The 22006-nt window shown below is 52.7% G+C and overlaps 1 protein-coding gene across 7 annotated transcripts; it reads right to left on the bottom strand.

Annotated features, from left to right (window-relative positions):
* Positions 1-21: 21 nt before the first annotated feature.
* On the bottom strand, positions 22-21103 carry LOC113962763 (KAT8 regulatory NSL complex subunit 3-like). Of its 7 annotated transcripts, none has more exons than XM_027673520.1 (21): positions 20845-21103; positions 19485-19655; positions 18212-18302; positions 17412-17597; positions 17154-17285; positions 16604-16720; positions 16001-16102; positions 15787-15858; positions 14922-14996; positions 14187-14344; positions 13524-13587; positions 12637-12837; positions 11982-12138; positions 10663-10740; positions 7925-8113; positions 6280-6352; positions 5131-5279; positions 4342-4454; positions 3604-3823; positions 3126-3259; positions 22-129 (listed from the first exon to the last, which is right to left on the bottom strand). In XM_027673520.1, exons 1-21 carry the CDS (start codon positions 21087-21089, stop codon positions 127-129), a joined length of 2730 nt encoding a protein of 909 aa, XP_027529321.1. In that variant the 5' UTR covers positions 21090-21103; the 3' UTR covers positions 22-126. The 7 variants fall into 7 exon arrangements, with proteins under 7 accessions (XP_027529321.1, XP_027529323.1, XP_027529326.1 ...); XM_027673522.1 differs by having other exon boundaries at positions 11982-12135; XM_027673525.1 differs by lacking the exon at positions 7925-8113.
* Positions 21104-22006: the final 903 nt, after the last annotated feature.

Below are 22006 nucleotides of genomic sequence, written 5' to 3'. Positions count from 1 at the left end.
AGGAGGAAGGCTGGATGCCCAGCAGTGTGAGGGGCACGGCAGTAGTCTCACTCGTCCCAGGCTTGGTGAGAGCCGAGAGCCTGGCGGCTGACATGACGTAGAGGGTCTTCATGGGGCTGGTGGTGGTCACTGTGGAGAAGGGGAGAGGATCAGCAGTGGGGGGACATGGTGCTCACCCTGGGAGCTGATGGGAATTGTGCCCCCCAAAAGCATCTTGGCTATGAAGCAAATGTTCCTTCATGTGAAGCAAAAATCAAGGTCTTGAGGTGCAGCTGAGCCAAGCCCGGGATGGGGACATGGAGAGCACTGGGATTATCCCAATGCTGCACCCTGCAGCTCTTCCAGACTGAACAGAAGGACCTGGCCTGGTCCACTCTCTGGAGAGAGACCCCAAAACAAACCCCAGCGCTGGCACAACCCAGGGAGGGAAACCACAACAATGAAAACTGGCACCGCTCTACTCCCAGACCACTCAGATCCCCCAAGGAAACCTCCCTGCTCAGATCCCTGTCAGGGACATCACCAAGGTCTGGATTTTCCTGTAGTAAAGCAACAACCAGAAGTTCAGGAATGATTCCCACATGGTACAGACCCAACAATGACACCAGTGACACCAGAAGAAACTGGAACAGCCATACCATCCTCCACATCAGCAGCTCTTCCCTCTTGCTTGTAAAAGATAAACTGACAAGAACCAGCTGGTCCCACAGCACCAGGGGCCACCAGATGTCCAGTACTGGGACAGCCGGGGAGCTGGGATTTGTATCCCAAGATGGAGAGCTCCCAGTACCTGGAATTCCCTCACCTGAGGGGTTCTTCATGTGCCTCTGGGTCCGTTTCACGTGCCTGACCTGTGCATTCTGTGCTCTCCTGGCTGCCCTCCCAGTGCTGTGCTGACAATTTACACTCCAAAGTGGCTTTTCCAGCAGATATCCACCTTTTTGGATGGATTCCTCTGATCCAATCTGATTTCCTCCTCCACCACCAACCAGCACAGCTCCAGCTCAAGTCAGCATCACCTGATGCCCAGGCAGGTCACACCTGGATTTTCCTGCCTTGTGCAGCAATTTTATGGTGTTCCCTTAGCTGTAATTAATATTCCTCCCCCCAGGAGCTGAAAGGGTGAGACTTCAGGATAAGAAAGGTATTCCCACCTGCTTACAAGGGCTGAAATCATCTCTCCTCATGCCCTCTGCAGGAGATCCCAAAACTCAGCCCAGATTTGCAGCTCCAGACTTGGCTGTGTAAATCTTGGCAGAAAACAGAACTGTGATCCAAGCTCAGTCCCTGAAGCTTGCTCCCAGGATGTCACCACAGTGCCAGAGGAAACCCACCCAACCCTTAAAGCCCCACAGAGCAGTTTCTTGAAAAGAGAAGCTGAAGTTTTAACCTGTATTTTCAGTGTAAAGCCACATAAAACACTCTCGTTTCTGCTCTCACAGGAAGCATTTGCACCAAAATCCACAGGGATATTCCTGAATCTCCCACCTCCTGTTTGATGCCTAGGAGGAAGGAAAGCTACCCCCTCAAAGAGCAGCTCAGATGCTCCAGGCACAGTTGAAACCCACACCCAGTTGAAATCCAAGTTTGGGCTTCTAGCTTTCTGCAAAGGCCCAGCTGGAATTTCAAAGGGAACAACCAACAACAGCTCTGGCTACTGCTGAAAACACAAGAGTTTAAGCCCTCAGCATTATCCCCCAAAGCCTTTTGTAAATCCAGTCTGTTCCAGGAAGCCCTGGATTACGTAACCCTCTGCGCCAAAGGGACAGGGAGCTGATGTCAAGGGCTATAATTAGTTACAAAAACACACAGCTCACCCCATTTCCTGTAAAAGGCAGCTTTCAGTTTGCTTTTGAAGCAACTCTTGCACCAGCCACACAATTAAGCCCTGCCTTGAACACACAAGCTCAGCATTGTAGGGAAAAGTCACAGCTCAGGATCAAATATCCACTTTCAAGTGGCACCACATAAAAAATTAACCCTTCCCTAAACCACTCACCCTGGAGTCAATCTGTGTCAAGTTCCATCACTTCTCCTGGGTATTTAGGGGGTCTCAAAGGTAACAAGGACATGAAGGGAAGCACAGCAGCTCTGATGTTTACTGAAAAGCACAAAAGCTGTTTCCCCCATGGATGAGGAGTTTCAGACCTACACAAGTTACTCCCCTGGTGCTCAGGGGGGATCTGAGGGGCACCAGCTCGGGATTCTGAGCTCTGCCTTAGCCAGGTTCTAAGCTCAGTGACTGAAAGAAACTCAGAAGGATGTGGATGCTCCCAAATCTGAGCTTTAACCAACAGTAAACCATGATTTTGCACGGAAACTCCCAGCAATGACATATGCAATGTCAGCTCTAACAGGACAAACAAAGGATTTCTGGCTGCTGCTCTTTGTACTCACCCAACTTCCATCCAAAGGCTTCACCTGAAGGGTAATTTTTACCTGGGGATTCAGTAACATGCTGATGGCAGTTTTCCAAGTCTAGCTGGAGATTCCCTTGGTGCAGTATTAGTGTGGGAAGGTTTAGATGGGATATTGGGAATTGTTACCTGGGAGAGTGGGGAGGCCCTGGCACAGGTTGCCCCACGAAAACCTTGGAGCTCTTTCCAGTGCCTTAAGGGGCTCCAAGAGCTGGAGAGGGACTTGGGATAGGGCAAGGCGGAATAGCTTCCAATTGTCAGTGGGCAGGGTTAAATGGGATATTGGGAAGGAATTCTTCCCTGTGAGGGTGGGGAGGGGGCAGGATGGAATTCTGAGAGAAGCTGTGGCTGCCCCTGGATCCCTGAAAGTGTCCAAGACCAGGTTGGACTGGGCTTGGAGCAACCTGGTCTAGTGGAAGATGTCCCTGCCCATGGCAGGGGGTGGAATGGGATGAGTTTTAAGGTCCCTTGCAACCCAAACCAGTTCATGATTCTGTGATATCAAGCACAATCAACCCTGACACAGACATGATGATGACTTGGATCTTCTCAACCACCTCAGCAAACCGCCAACTCATCACACCCAAGAGATGTGACCAAGAACACTTTCCCCACCACAGCCACACCTGCCCTTGGACTGTGACAGTCAGAAACAGCTCAAGTGAGCAGTGATGGACACACTCTGTGGCAAAAGGTGTCCCAGATTACCTGAGGGCCCTGTGTCTGCATGGGCTGCTCCTCCAGCTGGGGCTGGATCATCCCCATGGCCGCCTGGCTCAGGGTGCTCACACGGCCGGGCTGCCCTCGCAGGGTCACAGTGATGGTTGTGGGCGCCTTCAGGCCTGGAAAACACACATGGGAGATGTCCCTGAGACAGAGGGATTGTGGAAGCCGCAATCAGCAGCTTGGGGGCACCAGAAGCCTTTTCATCAGAGGCGGCTGCTTGGAAACTGCCAGCACATGTGGTTGTCCATAAGGAAAAAGGTTTGGGAATGCTGGTCTCAGGGTGCTCCAGGCACCTGGATCACCTTCCAGCCCCCCTTCTCCCTCACCCTCAGGGTGCTCCAGGCACCTCCCTGCCTCCTTATCCCTCACTCTCAGGGTGTTGGGGTGTTCCAGCCCAGTCCTTCCTTCTTCCTCACTCTCAGGGGTGTTCCAGATGCCTCCCTGCCCCCATGTCCCTCACCTGCTGCCTGGTTGGAGATCTGGGCCAGCCCTGGCAGGCTGCTGGCCAGCTTGGCCAGCCCCCCATTGGTCAGCAGCTGGTGGATGGCTGAGGGCTTCCCGCTGGCTGAGGCCCCCAGGGCCAGGGAGGTGGGCACAGGGATGGTGCGGACGATGGTGCCCGTGTCTGTGGTGATGGCACTGAGGCTCTGCAGGGCTGTGGGAGCCTTCACAGCTGAGCTCTGCAAGGACAAGCAGCAGCACTGAGCACCTGGAAGGAAAGAGGATGAGGCAGTGGCACAGCCTCTCCCTCCCACAGAAGCCAGAGGTGTTAGAGGTCATGGTTTCCCCACTTTTTTCTTGGTCACACGCGGGTCTAAATGCCAGTAAACTTGTCCCTTCCAGTTTGCACATCTCATTTCAGCTTGATACTATGACTGGGAGAAACTGAGCCCACTCCAAATGAAGCCACGCATGAAATCACCTCACACTGAAGGGATGAGCAGTGCAGTGAGAGGTCACAGGTGTGTGTTTTCCCAGAATATCCAGGAGAATTATCCCTGATTCCTCTAAATCCATTCTCCAACTCAGCATTTTCTAGAAGGCTGACTAGAAACACCTTCCCACAGACCCCTTCCCTAGACCTGTCACTGAGCCTCCCCTCCTCATCTCTCCTGGTCCCAGAGCAAACAGGGCCTTGTCCAAGTTCCCTCTAACTCCAGCCTGCACACAGCTTCCCTGTGGGATCCCCAGTGGATACCTGCACAGGTGGCCCAGTAGCAGCCATGCTGGCAGGGAGAGTGGATGCCTTGGTCCCAATGTCCTGCAGGCTGAAGCTCAGCCCTTGGAGCAGGCTGCTGGCAGATGCTGCTCCTAAAAAAAAAAAAAATCCAGGAAAAGAATCAAATCAGGCTTGGAGAATTCAGCAGCATGAAATTCCAGGTGTGTCCCGTGGCTGGAAACCTGCTCTTTAATGAGCCAACCCAAGGTTGGCGGGAATCCTCCAAGCTGCTCTACACATATAGTGCCACACGTTTCATAGAATCATGGAATATCCTGAGTTGGATTGATCCACAAGGATCACGGATCCAACTCCTGGCCCTGCACAGACACCCCAACAATCCCACCGTGTCCCCCAGAGTGTTGTCCCAACACTCCTTGAGCTCTGCCAGCCTTGGGGCCACGACCAAACTCTGGGGAGCCTGTTCAGTGCCCAACCGCCCTCTGGGGAAAGAACCTTTTCCCAATATCCCACTTAAATCCCCCTAGCACAGCTTCATTCCACCGCTGCAGCTACAAATGGGGTCACCTGTGAAACTCAAGATGCAAGAAGAGGTCGGGTTTGGTGTTTCAAGGCATCATTACACACAAGTGACACAATTATCAGGTCTGCTGATGCATCCCACTGCATCTTCCACAGCAAATCCCTACAAATCCTGCCTCAACCAGACCCAAAGCAACCAGGGAATGCAAGGAAGAGCCTCCACTGAGTGATTTTTAACCTGGTTTACCTTTTACCTTCCCAGGACAGACATGGGGAGGTGGATACCTTGGAGGGCACTGGCTGGCTGGGCCTGCAGGCTGTGGGTGCTGCTGGCCACCAGCCTGCTCTGCAGGGCATGGAATGCACTGGGAGCTGTGCTACTGGGAATTCCAGCTGGAGCAGGGCTTAGTGAGGCCTCTGCTGCTGAACTCAGCCTAAAAGAGAAGAAAGAGGCTCCAGTCAGTGACAAACCGCACAGGGACACAGATGGCACCAACCCAAACAACCAGCAGGACTCCTGAAGGAAGGGAGTTGAGCTACAAAAACCCAAAGCAAGAAAATCATGGAATTGTTAAGGTTGTAAAAGGCCTTTAAGATCATCAAGTCCAAGGGAAGTTTCCCTGTTCCACTGCAGGAGCACCTGTGGCAAAATCCATGGATTTCCAAACTGGAAGGGCTTGTTACAAGCGTGCATCTCTCTGAGTCACCCTACACAAAAGTTGTTGACCCCAAAGCAACACTCTTGCTGTTTAAAACCTACTTTCTATTTAAAACAACTCTTCTCCTCTCCCAGATCACAGAATCTCAAAACAGTTTGGGTTGGAAGGGACCTCAAATCCAGTTCCACCCAGGGACACCTTCCACCAGGCCAGGTTGCTCCAAGCCCTGTCCAACCTGGTCTTGGACACTTCCAGGGATGGGGAATCCACAGTCTCCCTGGGCAACAAGATCAATCAGAGTCTGGTTTCCCACAGCTTGGGTTTGAATTAGAAGGGAAAACAGGCATCAACATGAGATTCATCCCCCAACAGAAATCCCTATTGGCAGTTAATGACCTTCATGAGTCACTTTGAGGCTTTTCCCTGTCTTTGGGAAAATAAAAGTTTGACTGTAAAAGGGAATGAAGGGAAGGATTAAACACTGAATTTCTGCCAAAGTCACCAGTCATTCAAAAGGAAGATAACCTGAATTTGGGGAACTACATAAAACATAACCCAACAGCCACAATACCTTCTACTTCTGCCCATTTCTGCCATTCACAGGCTCGACTCCCAGGTGACAATGAGTTTTCAGGAGCCCAAAAGCCTCCTCCCACATGGCAGAACATTCCAGTGAGAAGCAAGAAACCAGAAAGCTCCATATGCAGGAGTGCCCCTGTTGTGGTGTTTCCTGTCGAAGAGACCCACAGCTCATAAATCCCAAATTCCCACTCACCTGGGGGTGGAGAGCAGCCCTGAGAGCTCCTTTGCTCCAGACATGGCCACGGGCACTGGCTTTCCGGAGACAACTGCAAGAGAAAAAGGACAATCCTCATTTTCCCTCCTCTACGGGGCTTTAGGGAATTTTTAGGGATCCCCCTCTCACACAAGTACCCACAGGCACGGCCATGGGCTCATCTTGCTCCCAGAACATCTTCTCCAGGAAAAACACACATCCCAAAGAACAAAGTCCAATCAAAACTGCTGTGGAATGACAGCCAAGATTAAAGGAATCAGCTTCCAGAGTCTCGGGAATCTCAGCCCCTTGACACCAAATCCAAATCTCTCTCCTAAACATTGTCTCCACTAATCACCTCCTAAGTTCATCATGGCACAGTTGAACCACCTCAATGGATTTTTGGGATCTGGCTGATGGATTTTGTAAGGATTCTTTAATTAAAGACACTTTACAAAATACACAGGGATGCGACGAGTCACGAGATTTGTTTATTGCGGTGTTTTTTGGGATACAACTGTGTTTGTCTTGTGCTTTCCTCCTGCTCACACCGGGTAAGAGGGAATTCTTGGTTTGGTTCATGTTTTACTTCTGTAATTCATTTCCTTTCTGTGAAAAGAAGTAAAGTTTGGAAAATTAAATAAAATAAAATAAAAAAAACCTCCAGAAAGCAGAGATTTTCAAAGCTGCCCGAAGATCAACTGTAACCTTCCAAAACAATGTGGATTTAGGTACTTTCACAGTTTAAAACAACTGTTAAATTAGCAAAGAGGTGCTTGGAAAGGAGCAGAATTATTTCTCAGCTTGGAAAAGCTCTAATTTCTGAGCAGAACGGAGCCACTTTCAGTCCATAACCTTATGGATCTGGAGCTCTGGCAGGAGGAAAACACACACTCCAGACAAGACAACATCCTTCAGGGTCACAGGGAACAGCAGCCAAAGCTTTTGGCCTCTCTTCCAAAGGCTCAAGGGGAAGAAGATGGAGCACATCACCTCTCCTTGGATACAGGATGTATTGTGGTGGGTCTTCCCAGATGCAGAGGTAGGAAAGCTGGAATTTTTATATGTCCGTCAACTGTGTGCTGTGCCAGACTCCAGGCCCCACGGGGCTGAAGTGCCTGAACACACAAAGGTCTTCCACAGGGAGGAATATGGTTGCCATCCCTAAAGCAGGAGCATATTCCAGGTGGGAGGAGCGGAACCAGAGATGCACCCGACCTACGTGGAGCAAGGGGTCCAGCAGGACCAGCATCCTGCTTCCAGCAGCAGCTCTACACTCAGAGGAAGGAGGGAGTAAGACCAGAGGAAAGTGTAAAACCAGATGAAGGTGTAAGACCATAGGAAGGTGTAAAATTCACCTCCCAGCTCCAGGCTGCAGCCAAGCATTCTGCTGGAATGTGCAATTCCAACCGCTATGGAAAACAGGCTCCTGCCAAGCCCCAACAGGTCACACTCCCTCAGCTGCCCCCAAGCCACTCACACATCTAGCCACCACCTTTTCTGCAGCAAACTCCTCCAAAAATAGCAGCAATAGGTCAATAAATCACAGCTCCCTCCCCTCCCTGCAGGTTCCCCTCAGGGCAGGTCTGGGCACAGCCAGGGCCCTGTTTTTGGGTTAAGAAGCAGCTGTGCAGCCACAACTCACTTTCTGCCTGGGTGGTGAGGGCAGCTCCGGTGCCCATGGCAGCAGCATCCCCGTGGGAGACAATGGTCACCTTGATTTTGGCTCGTTTGGAGGATTTGGAGCACTGGGTCGGGCTGGGGGGCTGGTGCCTCTTCAGCTGCAAACGCACACCATCTTTCTCAGCCCCTTCCGAGGGCTCTGGCACCGGAACTGGGGGACACAGAAGGAGCTGTTTGAGCACCTCGAGGTCAGCACTGCTCCTCTGGGCACAGGAGGGACACATGCCCATGCACACACTTCCTCAGCTCCCTCCATGCCAGCTTTGCCCACTCCCATGCACCAGGAACACGCCTTCCTTTCCACCTCAGCTGGCTCCTGCCTGTCCTGTGCTGAGTTAAGGCCAGGATTTGGCTTAAGCTACTCACAGGCTAGGGCAGGATGGGATGTAACATCTGTCTTGCCTCTGCAGAGAAGGGAAATGGATGTGGACAGTGATACCACACCTCCACATCAACACTTTTCATTTCAAAGTGTGGCACATCCAAATCCTGGCATCAGGCCCCTCCAACATCCCTAATTTCCAGGTGAGGGGATCAAGGTGGAGACTTGCAGAGATGGTGCAGGATCAGAGCTCAGCCTACCTGCTCCTCCAACACAGCCAAGGGATTTGCACACCTATTATTCTTCCTGGAGCTGGGCAGGTTTTTGGGAGGCACCAAGCAAAGCAGAAAAGGTGCTGCAGCAAAGCCAAGCTCCTCAAAGCCCCACACTGGTACTTGGGGAGAAAACCCACATGTTGAGAGTTCTCTTCCACACCAATGTGTCATTTTGCTGTCGCATCCTTGATGTGTAACATCCATTCCATCCTCCCTAAAGCACAAACTTCCCAGGGCCAAAGCCTGTGAAAAAGCACAGGGGACCCACAACAGCTCAGGAACAAGACATGGCCATGAGCTGCCACATCTTGCCCATCCAGCATCCCCCACGATCATCCAGTCCAGCCTGAAATGCTGAGAATTCCCTGTATCTAGATGGTCCTGGGCATCCAAGTTGCGTATTCCACAGCCCAGAGGCCAAGATGTACATCCCTTTTTATTTATAAATATCCAGGTGCAGATATATTGTATAAAATAGATATAGATATGTGTGTGTATGTATATATTTATATACTGTGTACCACCTACACACCTCAGAACTGTGAATGTCGGACAGGATTGCAGTCAAATCCTGGAATTTCAGGCAACTCCAAGCATTTTGGGGCTGCTCTGGTCCCCAAGACAAGTGTCAAGCTTGCTGTCCTCCTCTCCATGGCTGGACCTGAGGCCTGTTCACTCGTGCAACACTTCCATGCCTTCGACCACCTCCAAACATGCACCATCCAGACCCAGATGCATCCAGAGAGACCTCGGAGCCGTGCACAGCCTGCAGGCCCCACAGCCCCCCCAAGGGCCACCAGCCAAGCAGGACAGTGAAAGGCACGTGCACAGGTGTCAAGTGTCCCTCAAAGCATCAACAAGCAGTGACCCAACGTCCCTCTGTGTTCCCACCACTCCAGGGAGGACCCTGTTCTTTGTGGATCCATGAAGCTCCACCCCCCCTTCCTGCCTCACATCTCAGGCATTAACAAGCCCAGAGATTTTAACTGGCTTTTGAAGTTATGAACAGACCCCCCCAGGCTTGTGCCAGGCTCTCCGCAGCTCCCACCAGCTGGGGATTCTCCTGCAGGGCTCCAAGTGTGCTCCCTCCCCTCATGGCACAGGGGAGAGCTCTAAGCAAGGCTCCAGGGAGAAAGAAACCCCTAAACCAGGCTCAAGAGGGAAAGAAACCTTTCAAACCACCAGCTTGGGGCAATACCTGCCTCAGGGGTTTGTTACCATGGTTGGAGAGTTAAAGGCAGCAGCATTTGGGGTGGCAGAGGAACTTCTCACCCATGTCAACTCTCAGCACCCTAATGGAGTACTGACACACTCCTGTGACACCACCACAGCCTCCCAAATCCTTGGATTTCCACTTTGCCTGCCCTCCTAACCCCAGATCCACACATTCACTGTCATTTGTGATGGTAAAACACATCTTTAGATACTATGGATTTCGCCCCTTGATTCCAAACCCTCAGAGCATGACACACTCAGTTACCTCTGTGCTCAACTTGAGAAACTCCAGGACTACAGAGCGCTCACTTCCACATGTCTCCTGGTCCAGACAGTATCCCTCTCCCCAATCCATCACAGATTCCCAAAGCCACCCCTCTCCCTGATCCATCACAGCTTCCCAAAGCCATCCCCCTCCCTGACCTCTCTGCTCTAATTCCCTCAGGCCAAGCAAAGCTGCTCCACGTGTCCCTTCCAAGTCACTTGGCTGTCCCTTGTTTCTCTCCCACGTGTCTGGGATGCTCCACCACAACCACACATGGTCTCTTCAGGTTGATGTCCATGTCCCCTTCTCACCCCCAGCAAAGAAAAAGGGTTATACTCGTGCACAAAGCTTTAGTCCATCAGAGCAAACCGGCTGCCAGACACTGCTTTTATCCACTGGGAACAAGGAAGAGCTCAGGAAAAGTCACAGCTCCCAGGTAAAGTGGGCCCTTGGCTCCAGCTCCAAATACAGCAAAAAGGAAGCAAAAAGCAGGGGGACAAGGGGACACATTGGGCCACATCCCCAAATCAATGCAAGGGGAGAGGAAGATGATGGAAGAAGGGAGCTGAGACAGAGAGGAGGGAGACAGGGAGAGAGACAGCGGGAAGTGAGGGGATACTCACCCAAGAGACATGAAGAGGTGCCAGGAGGAAGAGCTTTCCTCACCAGCATGTTTTGTTTCAGAAAAGCAGCAAACTGAGCTGAAATGAATCAGAGAGAATTACAGGATCACAGGATCTCTGGAGGGGACAGGGATCTCCAGGGACACCACAGACAGACCTCGGAGCAGGGACAGAGCTCTGGACATAACTCATCCAGCCACAGGTACAACGGAGACACAGCCACCTCCTCCTCATCCCACCTCTCACCTGGAGCCCTCTCCAGCCCCACAGCCACTGTGAAAAGGCCCTGGAAACAAGAGCAGGCCTGGCTGGAAGATCACAGCTAAGCTTGGCTCAGTTGCACCAAGGAGCTGAGAGCAGCTGGGAGACGTGAGCCAGCACATCCCTGAGCAGCTCCAGCCAGGAGCAGCAGCATTGTGCCACGACACAGCCAAAGACCCAAAAAGACCCACACACCCTCCTCCTGCCTCCCATGTGCTACCCAGAAACTGCTTCCCTCAGCTACAACAACAAAGGAATACAATCCTTCAGTCCATTGTCCGAGAAATTAAGGAAAATGCAAGCTTCAGCTTCCTCCCGGAGTCTATCCCTGAATTAGGAAAAGGCTTCAGAGGATGTGGAAGGTCACATAGGAGACAACAATGAGCCTGTTCAGGTCTGCCCTGGGCAAAGAAATAAGGAGAGAAGGAAGGATGGAGAACTATTGCCCAGGGATTTGCCAGGAGGATCCTCATCCACAAAACCATTCCCTACACTCTGGGCATTCACCACCACAATGAAGCTGCACAGAAAGTTTTTAAATCAACACTAACAGGACACAAAACTCCACAGGGTGGGTTCTTATTCAGAGCAGGTTTTCCACAGCCATTTACTGCAAGATCACTCTATAATTCCCCAAATCCCACAGTTTCAGTCTCAATTCAACAGCCTCAAACATCTCCTGAGCACCTTTAGTCTCTCCTGAGCACCTTCAGTCTCTTCCCAGGGAGCCTTCAAGGATTCATGACACTGGACAAGGGGCTCCCACTTCCAAAAGGATTAGAGCAAGGCTACAGAGGGATTTGATGAGCCAAAGTGAAAGTCCTTCCCACTCCCCAACAGCAGGAAGACTCCACAAGCTCCACAAACACCATTCCCCACATAATTCCAACCCTCCAATCCCTTCAGACGGCAGCAACAGGGACTGAGCTGGAGAAAAAGCTGCCACGGGGAGCTTGGAATTCAAGACAGGACTCGGAAGACAAAAACCTCCACACACCAGGACAGAGAAAGACCAAAAATCTGGATGCTAAAAGGGTGGGAAAGATGCAGGGAATTACCTTGTGCCTGCTTGTGTGTCAGGACTGTGTCTGCCCTCGGCACTTGCCTCTTGAGGAGCTGTGTGGTGCCCACCGGGGGGGGCTTCTGGAGGGACACGGTGGCCACTTTGGTCTTAGGGCTGGAAGTGGGGCTGCTGGAGACGCTGGATAAGTCCTGCTGGAAGAGAGGGACACCTCTTATCCCAACATTTCCCCAAGTCAGTCTTAACCCTGAGTGTCAGGAATCCTTCAGCTGGAGCACACCTATCTCTGAAGGTTCATTTGTCTCACCACAAGCCATTGGAACAATGGAATTGTTAAGTCTGGAAAAGACCTTTAGGATCAAGTCCAACCATAACCCACCACCACAGTCACCACTAAACACATCCTCAAGTGCCACAACCATGTGTTTTTTGAACACTTCCAGGGATGGTCACTCCACCACTGCCCTGGGCAGCCTCTTCCAATGCTTTACAACCCCTTCCATGAAAACTTTTTCCTAATATCCAATCTAACCCTCCCCTGGCACAACTTGAGGCCATCACTCCTCCATATCCTCTTCCCTCCATCTTCAATACTAATCACAGCTCTCACCACATATTTCAGTGGCACAGAGGTACCTCTTTACACAACCTCAGCCTTTCCCAGCTGGAATTACCCTGGGAAAAGCTCCCACCTCTGATCCTGAGGGCGAGGCTGGCACTTTGGCTGCAGGGGAGGTAGGTCTGCTGTTCCTTTCTGGCAAGTCAAAGGACAGATCCCTCCTGGTGGAGTCACGGGGCTTTTTCTTCTTCTCAGCATCCAGGTCCCGGGGATCGGAGCCCGAGTGGCTCTCGGCTCGGGTCAGCACTCCAGTCAGGAAGTCGGCTATCTCATCCTAGGGAGGAGGGAATAAATAACTGGATTAAGAGGTGGGCAGGTCTCTAACAATGGATCTTCACAGTTTGAAGCAAAGGAGCAATAAGATTCCCAAAAAGATAAATGGATAAGGCTCTGTAGGTTTGATATTCCACAGGAAGAATCCCTAAAACCTCACAGACAGACCCAAGAATGAGACTCCTGAAGAGACCAATGGATAAGGCTCTAGAGGTTTAATATCCTGCAAGAAGATTCCCTATAAACTCACAGACAAATCAAAGAATGAGATTCCCAAAGGGACAAATGGATAAGGCTCTGGAGGTCTAATATTCCACAGGGAGAATATCTAAAACCTCACAGACAGACTTTGGCTTTCTCATTAAAACTCACACCCCACTGATTTCGGACACCTGGGAGAGAAACATGATAGTTTCTTCAAACTTCCCAAAAATATCCCAAAAATACCGCCTGTGTCCCCTGAGAGACTTAGGAAACTGCTCCTCGTTTAAGGTGCACCACCAAGAATCTCTAATGTGCACCACCAGGAATCTCACGTCTCTACTGAAACAGCCACTTCCAAATTCCCCTCAGGAGACAGATTCCCTTCAATCCAACCAATCCTGGCTGGAACCTTTGGGCATTGAGACATTTCAGCAGGGATTACCCCTTTTTTTGGAGCTGTGAAGGGAAGATCCCCATGGTTACCTGGATGCACCTGTCCACCATGCTCTGGGTCAGGCCTTCTGACTTCTTTTTGGCTTTGCTTATCCTGGGAAATAAAAACAGATGGAAATCAACATGTTTGGTTTTCCACTTCCATGCTCACAACATCTTCATCTGAGAGAAGGATTCAAGTGACACAAGGTGGGTCCCTTACCCAGTTACATACCGAGTAAGGCCTGAGTAAGAGCCTTCATGTCACAACCCAAGAGCACCAACTACTGGAAGGATGAGACTGATCCCTCAGAAGTGCCAAGACAAACTTTGAGGAAAAATATCCAGCACCCCAAAGCATTTTCCAAAGCAAATCTGACACTTGAGAGCTATTTCTCCAGACCCAGAGTCAGAATTTTATGTTTCTTTCTTTCCTCTCCTTTACTGATTTTTCCCACTAGAGATTTCTGATTCATATGATGCTCTAAAACTTGATCTGTGCTGCTGGGCCCAGCTCTAGATCAGGCAACCCCATTCCCATGCACAACTGGCTCAGCTTTTTAGTGCAATTATTCCAAACTCACTCAAATATGGAGCATTTTCATGCCATTCCCATTTAGTTTCAGTACCAAATCTGGGGTTTATTTACACAGCACACCCAGATGCTGCCCAGAATTCCTGGGAAAAGAGAGTATCCAGCTGACAGGGCGTTACCTGAGGTTGTCATCTGCTCCCCCCACCACCACCATGCTGTTGTCTGCCCGGATTTTCTCCCGGAAATCCTCCATGGCTTCGATGTTGCACTGCAGGGAATTCTGCCCAATGACAAAGAGGACGGGGGTCTTCATCTCCAGGAGGGGGTCATCAACATCCTGCAAGAGTACAGGGAATTGCAATCTGGAAGGGCTGAGCCTGGATGAAGAATCTTTGGAGCTGAACACCTGAAGAAGCACTTGGGGTTAATCCCGATGGGATTGACAGCTGTACTGAGTCCAGATGAAAACCGCTCCAGCAAACACCTCCCAGATGGATTTCCAACACCCTCGGAATTAGCCACTGCATTAGCACAGCTCTAATTATTCCCAAACCAGTCACACACTGCTCAGCTCATAAAGGAATAAACCAGCTCTGGTGCCAAATGATACAGTTAATGAGGGACCCAGGGCACGGTTAACGAGGGATCTACACGTCCAGCAAGGAGCTGCAAAAACAGGTCACAGCCGAGACAATCACAGATAGCACCTCTCACACCTGCTTTTGCACCAAGAATCCCACCAGGAATGCAACAGTCCCTACTCTAAATGCAACACCTCCTTCAAAGACAAATCACACAGACATTCCTCAAAAAAGATGCCAATTTCACTGGACTTCCAAGCCTGATTCCATGAAATAATGTAGGGAGGTTTAAAGAAAAGCGGAGTTCTTTCAACAGCTCCACCTGGTCCTTACCCCTCTGGGGCCATCCACGGTGAGCAGTGGGAATCCAAGGCACACAACGGCAGTGACATATTCCATCACTGAAACCTGGGCAGAAAGAGCAGCACTCAGCATTCTCACAGCACAGAGCATCCCAGGAGCAAAAGCTGCTGTGCCAGGCACAGAAACACCTTCCATAGCTACACTTGGCTTTGGAGATTAAAAGAGTGATTAGAAAATGTTAAATGACTCAAGTTGCTAACGGCCCACAATCACAGACTGGTCAAAAGCAGGCCACGGAAAGAGGAAAGGGACAAGGAGAACCCATTAAGTGTAACAGTCTCTCAAATCCATCTCTGAATTGAGGCTGCCAAGTGGGCTCTGGGAGAATCACAGAACCCTGGAAGGATTTGGGTGGGAGGAGCCTTAAAGGCCATCCAGTCCCAACTCTGCCATGGGCAGGGACACTTTCCACTAGACCAGGTTGCTCCAAGCCCGGTCCAACCTGGCCTTGAATACTTCCAGGGATGGGGCAGCCACAGCTTCTCTGGGAATTCCATCTCAGCTCCTCACCACCCTCACAGGGAGGAATTCCTTCCCAATATCCCATCTAATCCAGCCCTCTGGCAGTGGGAAGCCATTCCGCCTTGTCTCGTCCCTCCATCCCTTGTCCCAAGTCCCTCTCCACCTCTCTTGGAGCCCTTTAAGGCACTGGAAGGGGCTCTCAGGTCTCCCTGGAGAGGTCTTCTCCAGGTGAACAGCCCCAGCTCTCCCAGTCTGGCTCCAGAGCAGAGGGGATCCATCCCTTGGAGCATCTCTGCAGCCTCCTCTGGACCTGCTCAACAGATCCATATCCTTCTTGTGCTTCCTTGATGAAGTAAAGGAATCAGGTACTCACGTGACAGGCCACCAAGGCACCCGTGTTCCACCCGATCAGGATGATCTGCTTGTGAGAGAAGTGGTTGTGAATCTACAGGAGACAAAAACACAGGGATGCAGAAGCAGGACAGACAATGGGATGATGTCCTGGGGTAGCACAGCACCTCCAGGAATGGGAGTAAGGTCAATGGGAGCACAAAGGCTCCCTTATAAACCCGTTACCTCTCCCTCACCTCTGCCACTTTGCCCCTCACAGCCCCAATCATGTGCTCCAGACACTGCAGCACTCCTACCCCACTGCCATTGTTCAGCAGGGAGGTGGCAATGGGAATCACCTGCCAGTGGAGAGGGAAAATCAGGAATTAACCAAGGCCTTACTGAGGACAACAGGTGCCGACAACAATTAGCACAGAATGGAGCCCATTTTACACATGAACTCATGCTTTCTCTCCTTCTTTACCCTAGGATTCATTTCTAGCTACTAAAACCACAGTAAATGGAGAACTCCCCATGGATTCCCACCAGAAAACACCTCCCCTCGCTCCAGTGTATCAAACACACTCATTAGGAGATAAGTGAGCAGCTCCATAGCCAAGAGGACTAACACGACTTCCAGTCTCCCTTCTCCAACCCCTTCCTATCAGAACCCTCATCAATCCTTAATAACAGTATCAAAAAACCCCAAACACATTGGGTTTGGGAAAATCCACCCCTGTGCAGTCTTCAATGGCAAACCCTGAGGCTGGCAAGTGTCAGTCTCTGCTTTCCAAGGATTTTGGTGCACCAAAGGCTTCCGGAAGCAGCTCTGTCCTTCCCCCAGAGCCAAGCCCACACACCTTTCCCAGGCAGGAGAGCTGTGACTGCCAGAAGCGGTGCCGTCGGGAAGCGGGGAACATGGAGTTGGCAGGGCCAGAGGAAGCGATGAGGATGAGAGGGGAACCAGGCAACTTGCTCTGCAAAGTTCAACAAGAGACCTGTCAGGGAGAGCAACTTCTCTGGAGGGACCTCACTGCCTGCCTGGCCTGCATAGGGAAGCAGGAGGGACCTTGCACAGCTCGTTAAGTGATTGTTTTCCCAAGCCAAAGTTTGGGACAGTCCAGGGCGAATGTGCCCAACAGGAGGACTCCTTGTCATTGAGAAAGTCAAAAACATGGGAAAAGAGCCCAGGGAGAAGACAGAGGTGGAAAGAAGAGAAGAGGAGTATGAATTTCCCAAGCCACAGCTCCCTTGGGATAGCCCAGGGGGAATATGCCCAACAGAAGGACTCCCCATCACTGAGCAAGTCTAATGCGGGGGAAAGAGCAGAGAAGACAGAGGTAGAAGGAAGAGGAAGAATAAAGTTGATGTGGGACCTCTCGCTCCCCGCAAGCCCCCAGAGGCACTTACTGGTTTATTATGGGACAGGACACCCACTGCTGGGTCCCAAGGCCTCTTGAGCAGCAGGGACAGAGCCTCAGCCCCAGCTGCTCCTGTCTTGGCTGTGGAGGAGAGCAGCATCCTGTCGATCAGCGTGGGGATCTGAAACCAGAGGCCAGGAGGGACTGAGAAAACACACACAAAACAAGGGATAACAATTCCATCTGCGAGCTGGATAAAGGGAGAAGGTCATCCATGACAGCCAAGTCTCCCACTGCTTTTTATCACCTTTCCTTTCAGGGTCTGCAGAGCATCCAGGTATGCTGCCAGCACGGGCAGGCTGAGGGTCTCCACCAGTGTCGTGTGGAGCCACTGGATAAGTTTGGTGTCCCAGTTCACACTGGCCAGGGCCTGGCGCACCCTCCGGGCACATTTATCCACCGCTATCCTCCTCAGAACAGGCTCATTGCAAGCCTGGAGACCAGAAAATCCAAAAGGAACAGTTATCAAAATCAAGCATGTCACATGCATCCTGATCCATAGGGAAGTGTTGGCTTGGGCAGCCCTAGGACCCCTGGAAGCAAAGCCCAATATCTGGCCGTGAGGACTAAACCTGTCCTTGGAAGGCAAGTGGAGGCTGAGGGGAGCCCTCACAGAAAGCCAAAACTTCCTCCTGAGGGGCAGCCCTTATCTCTGCTCTCTGTGACCAGTGACAGGACATGAGGGAACGTGCTAGAGCTGTTTCAGGGGAGGCTTAGGTTGGATATTAGGACAAGGTTCTTCCCCCAGAGGGCGGGTGGGCACTGAAGAGGCTCCCCAGGGCAGTGGTCACAGCCCCAAGGCTGCCAGAGCCGAAGGAGTGTTTAGACAACGCTCTCAGGGCCAGGGTGGGATTGCTGAGGTGTCTGTGCAGGGCCAGGAGTTGGATCAAAGATCCTTGTGGGTCCCTCCCAACTCAGGATATTCTACGATTCCACAAAAATCATGGCTCAAAGAAGCCCAGAGCTGCCTGTTCCTTGAGGCTACATGATCCAAAGGCCAACACTTCCATCCTGGCTTTGCTGAGAAGGACAGATAACGACTCTTACCCCCTCATTGGCCAGGCGAGCCAATCTGTCCGACTGCAGTGCTTTGTGGATCTTGTTAAATAGCTTGTTCTGGGCCATGGTCCACCCTGTCCTGTGGGGAGAGACACACAGGAGCTGTCACGCACACGCCTGGGGCCTGAGAGCTGCTGTCCATAAAACAATCAAATTCCTCATAATGTTAACACTGTGGGCTGGAGGGTTCCACAGGGTGGAATTTATGCACATCCTCATTTTCTTTGACATTAGAACACGGCTGAACTGAGGATCTACGTGTAATCCAATGACTCCCCAGATCCCTGCCTGTGCTGGGCATTGCTGAGGCTCCTCCAATCCTGGGGACAGTTCTGGGCCTTCACCTCATTACACACATTGAGGGGCTGGAGTGTGTCCAGAGAAGGGAATGGAGTGGGGAAGGGGCTGAAGGAGCTGGGGAGGCTCCACCTGGAGAAAAGGAGGCTCAGGGGGGACCTTCTTGTTCTCTGCAACTCCCTGACAGGAGGGTGAAGTCGGGGGGGGGGGTTGGGCTCTACTCCCAGGGAACAAGGGACAGGATGAGAGGAAACGGCCTCAAGCTGTGCTAGGGGAGGGTCAGGTTGGATACTGGGGAAATTCCTTCATGGAACAGGCCATTCAGCCCTGGCACAGGGGTGGAGTCCACACCCCTAGGGGGATTTAACATCCCTGTGGATGTGGCACTTGGGGACACGGGTTTGTAGTGGCCTTGGCAGTGTTGTGGAATGGATGGACTCAATGACCTTAAAAATTTGGCTTTCCAACCCAAATGAGTCTTTGGAGCTGTTCCATCACTCTATGACTCACTGTTCCAACCTCCCCTGAATACATGAGATGGATTCATAGGATGGACATCTGGAGGAATTTCTTAACAGAAAGGGTGGTCAGGCATTGGAAGCAGCTGCCCAGGGAGGTGGTGGAGTCCCCATCCCCAGAGGCGTCCAAGGAACAACTGGACATGGCACTCAGTGCTCTGGGCTGGGTGACAAGGTGGGAATTGGGCACAGGTTGGACTCAATGACCTTAGAGGTCTTTTCCAGCCTTAGTGATTCTGTGATGCCATGTGGGAGAGGTTCACCAGCTGGGCCACCCCCCACCATCACACCCAGATTTTACAGCAGCCAGATGAGTTTGAACACAAAAATCCACCTTCCTTGAACACAGCTCAGTTCAGTAACATCTCTGTGTGTCCAGTCTCACCAAAACCCTCCCAGCACTCCAGAGAGTGCCAGAATTCCCTGTCCCTGCTGTCCCTGGGTACCTGTTGACGTGCTCCTCCCAGTCATCAGGGGGTGGAGGTGCATCAGCATCGGTGCGTGCGAACATGACGTGCCTCTCGCATTCATTCATCACACTCCGGGCCTTCTGGTTGTCGTACAGGGGCACCGGGGTGGGCGTCACTGTCTCCACGTCGATTGGCATGTCGGCCTCCCTGCCAGGGAACGGGCGTTTAGGGCAGCGACGGATTTAGGACAGGGATGGGTTACCCTGGGCTCTGCTATGGTGGGCACTGAGATTCAGGGACCCTGTTAATCCTGATCTGTGCCCTGGCAGCCCCCTGGATTCCAAACTAAGCTTCCCTGGATGCCCAAACCAAACCCCTGCACCCCCAAACCAAGCCTATCCTGGACCCCAAACCAAGCCCCTGCACCCCCAAACCAAACCCTTGCACCCCCAAACCAAGCCTATCCTGGACTCCAAGCCAAACCACCTGGGCCCACAAACCAAGCCCTCCGGATGCCCAAACCTGCTCTGATCTTCCCAGACCCATATTCTCCCCTTCCCTCAACAGCCTCTCACAGACCCCTCGGAGCCTGTCCTGCTTCTCCCCCCAGGCCCCCCAAAACTTCCCCCATCCCATGGGACCACTCACATGACCCCAGCCCTACACAGGCCCCTCAGCTCCCCCTCACAGGCACCACAGCCTCCCCTCACAGCCCCCACCTGCCCCACAGGTCCCTCAGGACCTTTAAAGCCTCTCACCCCAGAGGACCCCCTACCCACCCCACAGTCCCCCCCAGGACCTCAGGGTGCCCCCACCCTTCTGCTCCACAAACCCCACACTACCCCCCAGGACCCCCATCCTTCCCTCATACCCCCAGCCCCACACTGTCACCTCACAGCTCCTCTTCCCACCTCAGCCCCTACACAGGTTCCTGATCCCAACAGTCCCCCCAGACCCACAGGAGCCCCAACTCCCCTCACAGCCCACCCACCTGCCACTCAGGACCCCCACAAGCCCCTCAGGAAAAGCTCCCAGTCCCTAGGGAGGTCCGTGAGCACCCCCTCCCCTCTTCTCATCGACTCCTCAGCCCCACGCAGCTCTCTCTGACCCTCAAAACCCTCTTCAGCCCCCAGTCGCCTCAGGATCCTCACAGCCCCCCACCTGCCACTCAGGGTCCCCCTGGCCCCTCTCCCTCCTCTCACAGGCCCACTCAGCTCCCTCAGGACCACCCACTCGCCCCTCACAGCCCCACCACCTGCCCTTCAGGACCCCCCTGGCCCCCTTCAGACCCCTCACCCTCTTCTCCCAGCCCCCCCCCGCCCCGCAAGCCCCCTCAGCCTCTCAAGACACACCCACAGATCCCCCCAGTCCTCCCCTCAGCCCCTCGGTGTCTCACGGGGCGGTGCCGAGGTGCCTGCGGGGTGTGATGAAGAGCAGTCGGGCGGGCCGGGCCGCGCTGGCATCGGGGTGCGCGCTCCAGGGCTTGGCGTAGCTGTGGTCGAGGCACACGAGGTCCAGCTCTCGCTCGTGCGCCGACAGCTGCAGCAGCAGCGACGTACCCATCCTGCGGGCCGACCACTGCAGCTCCCTCTCCCTGTCGTGCTCCCTATCGCGATCGCGGTCGCCGCAGCGTTGCGACATGGCGGGAGCGCTCCCCCGCTCCTCCCTCCCCCCGCACTGCGCGTGCGAGGGGCGCGCCCCCGCCCCGGATCCGCAGCGCGCGTGCGCGGGGCGGGATGCCGAGAATATCCTGAGGGGGATGAGGGAATCTGGGAACATCCCAATTAGGGAGGGACCTCCAGGGATCGTGGGATGGCCCGAGTGGGAAGGGACCCACACGGATCAGTCAGTCCAACTCCTGGTCCTGTACAGGACACCGGGCGCTCCCACAGAATATCCTGAAGGGGAAAGGACACACAAGGATCAGATAATGTCCTGAGGGGGAAGGGACACACGAGGATCATCCAGTCCAACCTCTTTCACCACCCCTCAAGTGCACACGAGCGTTGAGGTAGCATTCCCGTGTTCTCACATTCCCATCGTCTTGCAGTCCCATGTTCCTGTAGTCCTGTGTTTCCACTTTCCTGTGTCCCTGGAGTTCTGTGTTCCTGTGTTCTGGCAGTGTCTGCAATCCCATGTTCTCTTGTTACCACAATTCCGTGTTCCTATGTTCCCACATTCCCGTTGTCTTGTGGTGTTCCTGTTCCGTGTTCCTGCAGCCATGTGTCCCCACATTCCTGTATTCCTGTGGTCGCGTGTTTTTGTATTCTGGCAGTTTTGTGTTCCTGCAATCCCATATTCCCATGTTCCTGTAATTCTGTGTTCCCGTGTTCCCACAGTCCCATGTTCCCATACTTACATGTTCCCGTGTTCCCGCAGTCCCACATTCCTGTGGTCTTGCGGTCCTGCAGTCCCATGTTCCCGTGGTCCTGTGTTCCCAACATGGCCCCTTTGTGCCCCTCCATGTCCCCTCTGTGTCTCTCCATCACTGCTCCATGTCCCCTCTGTGTGCCATCCATGAACTCCTCACATCCCCACCATGTCCTCTCCCCATCCCT

Source organism: Neopelma chrysocephalum, unplaced genomic scaffold, assembly GCF_003984885.1.
Source record: "Neopelma chrysocephalum unplaced genomic scaffold, ASM398488v2 Primary Assembly neopelma1_184996, whole genome shotgun sequence".
Taxonomy (NCBI): domain Eukaryota; kingdom Metazoa; phylum Chordata; class Aves; order Passeriformes; family Pipridae; genus Neopelma; species Neopelma chrysocephalum.
The sequence above is the reverse complement of the archived record's forward strand: the minus strand, read 5'-3'. Positions and strand labels throughout refer to the sequence as shown.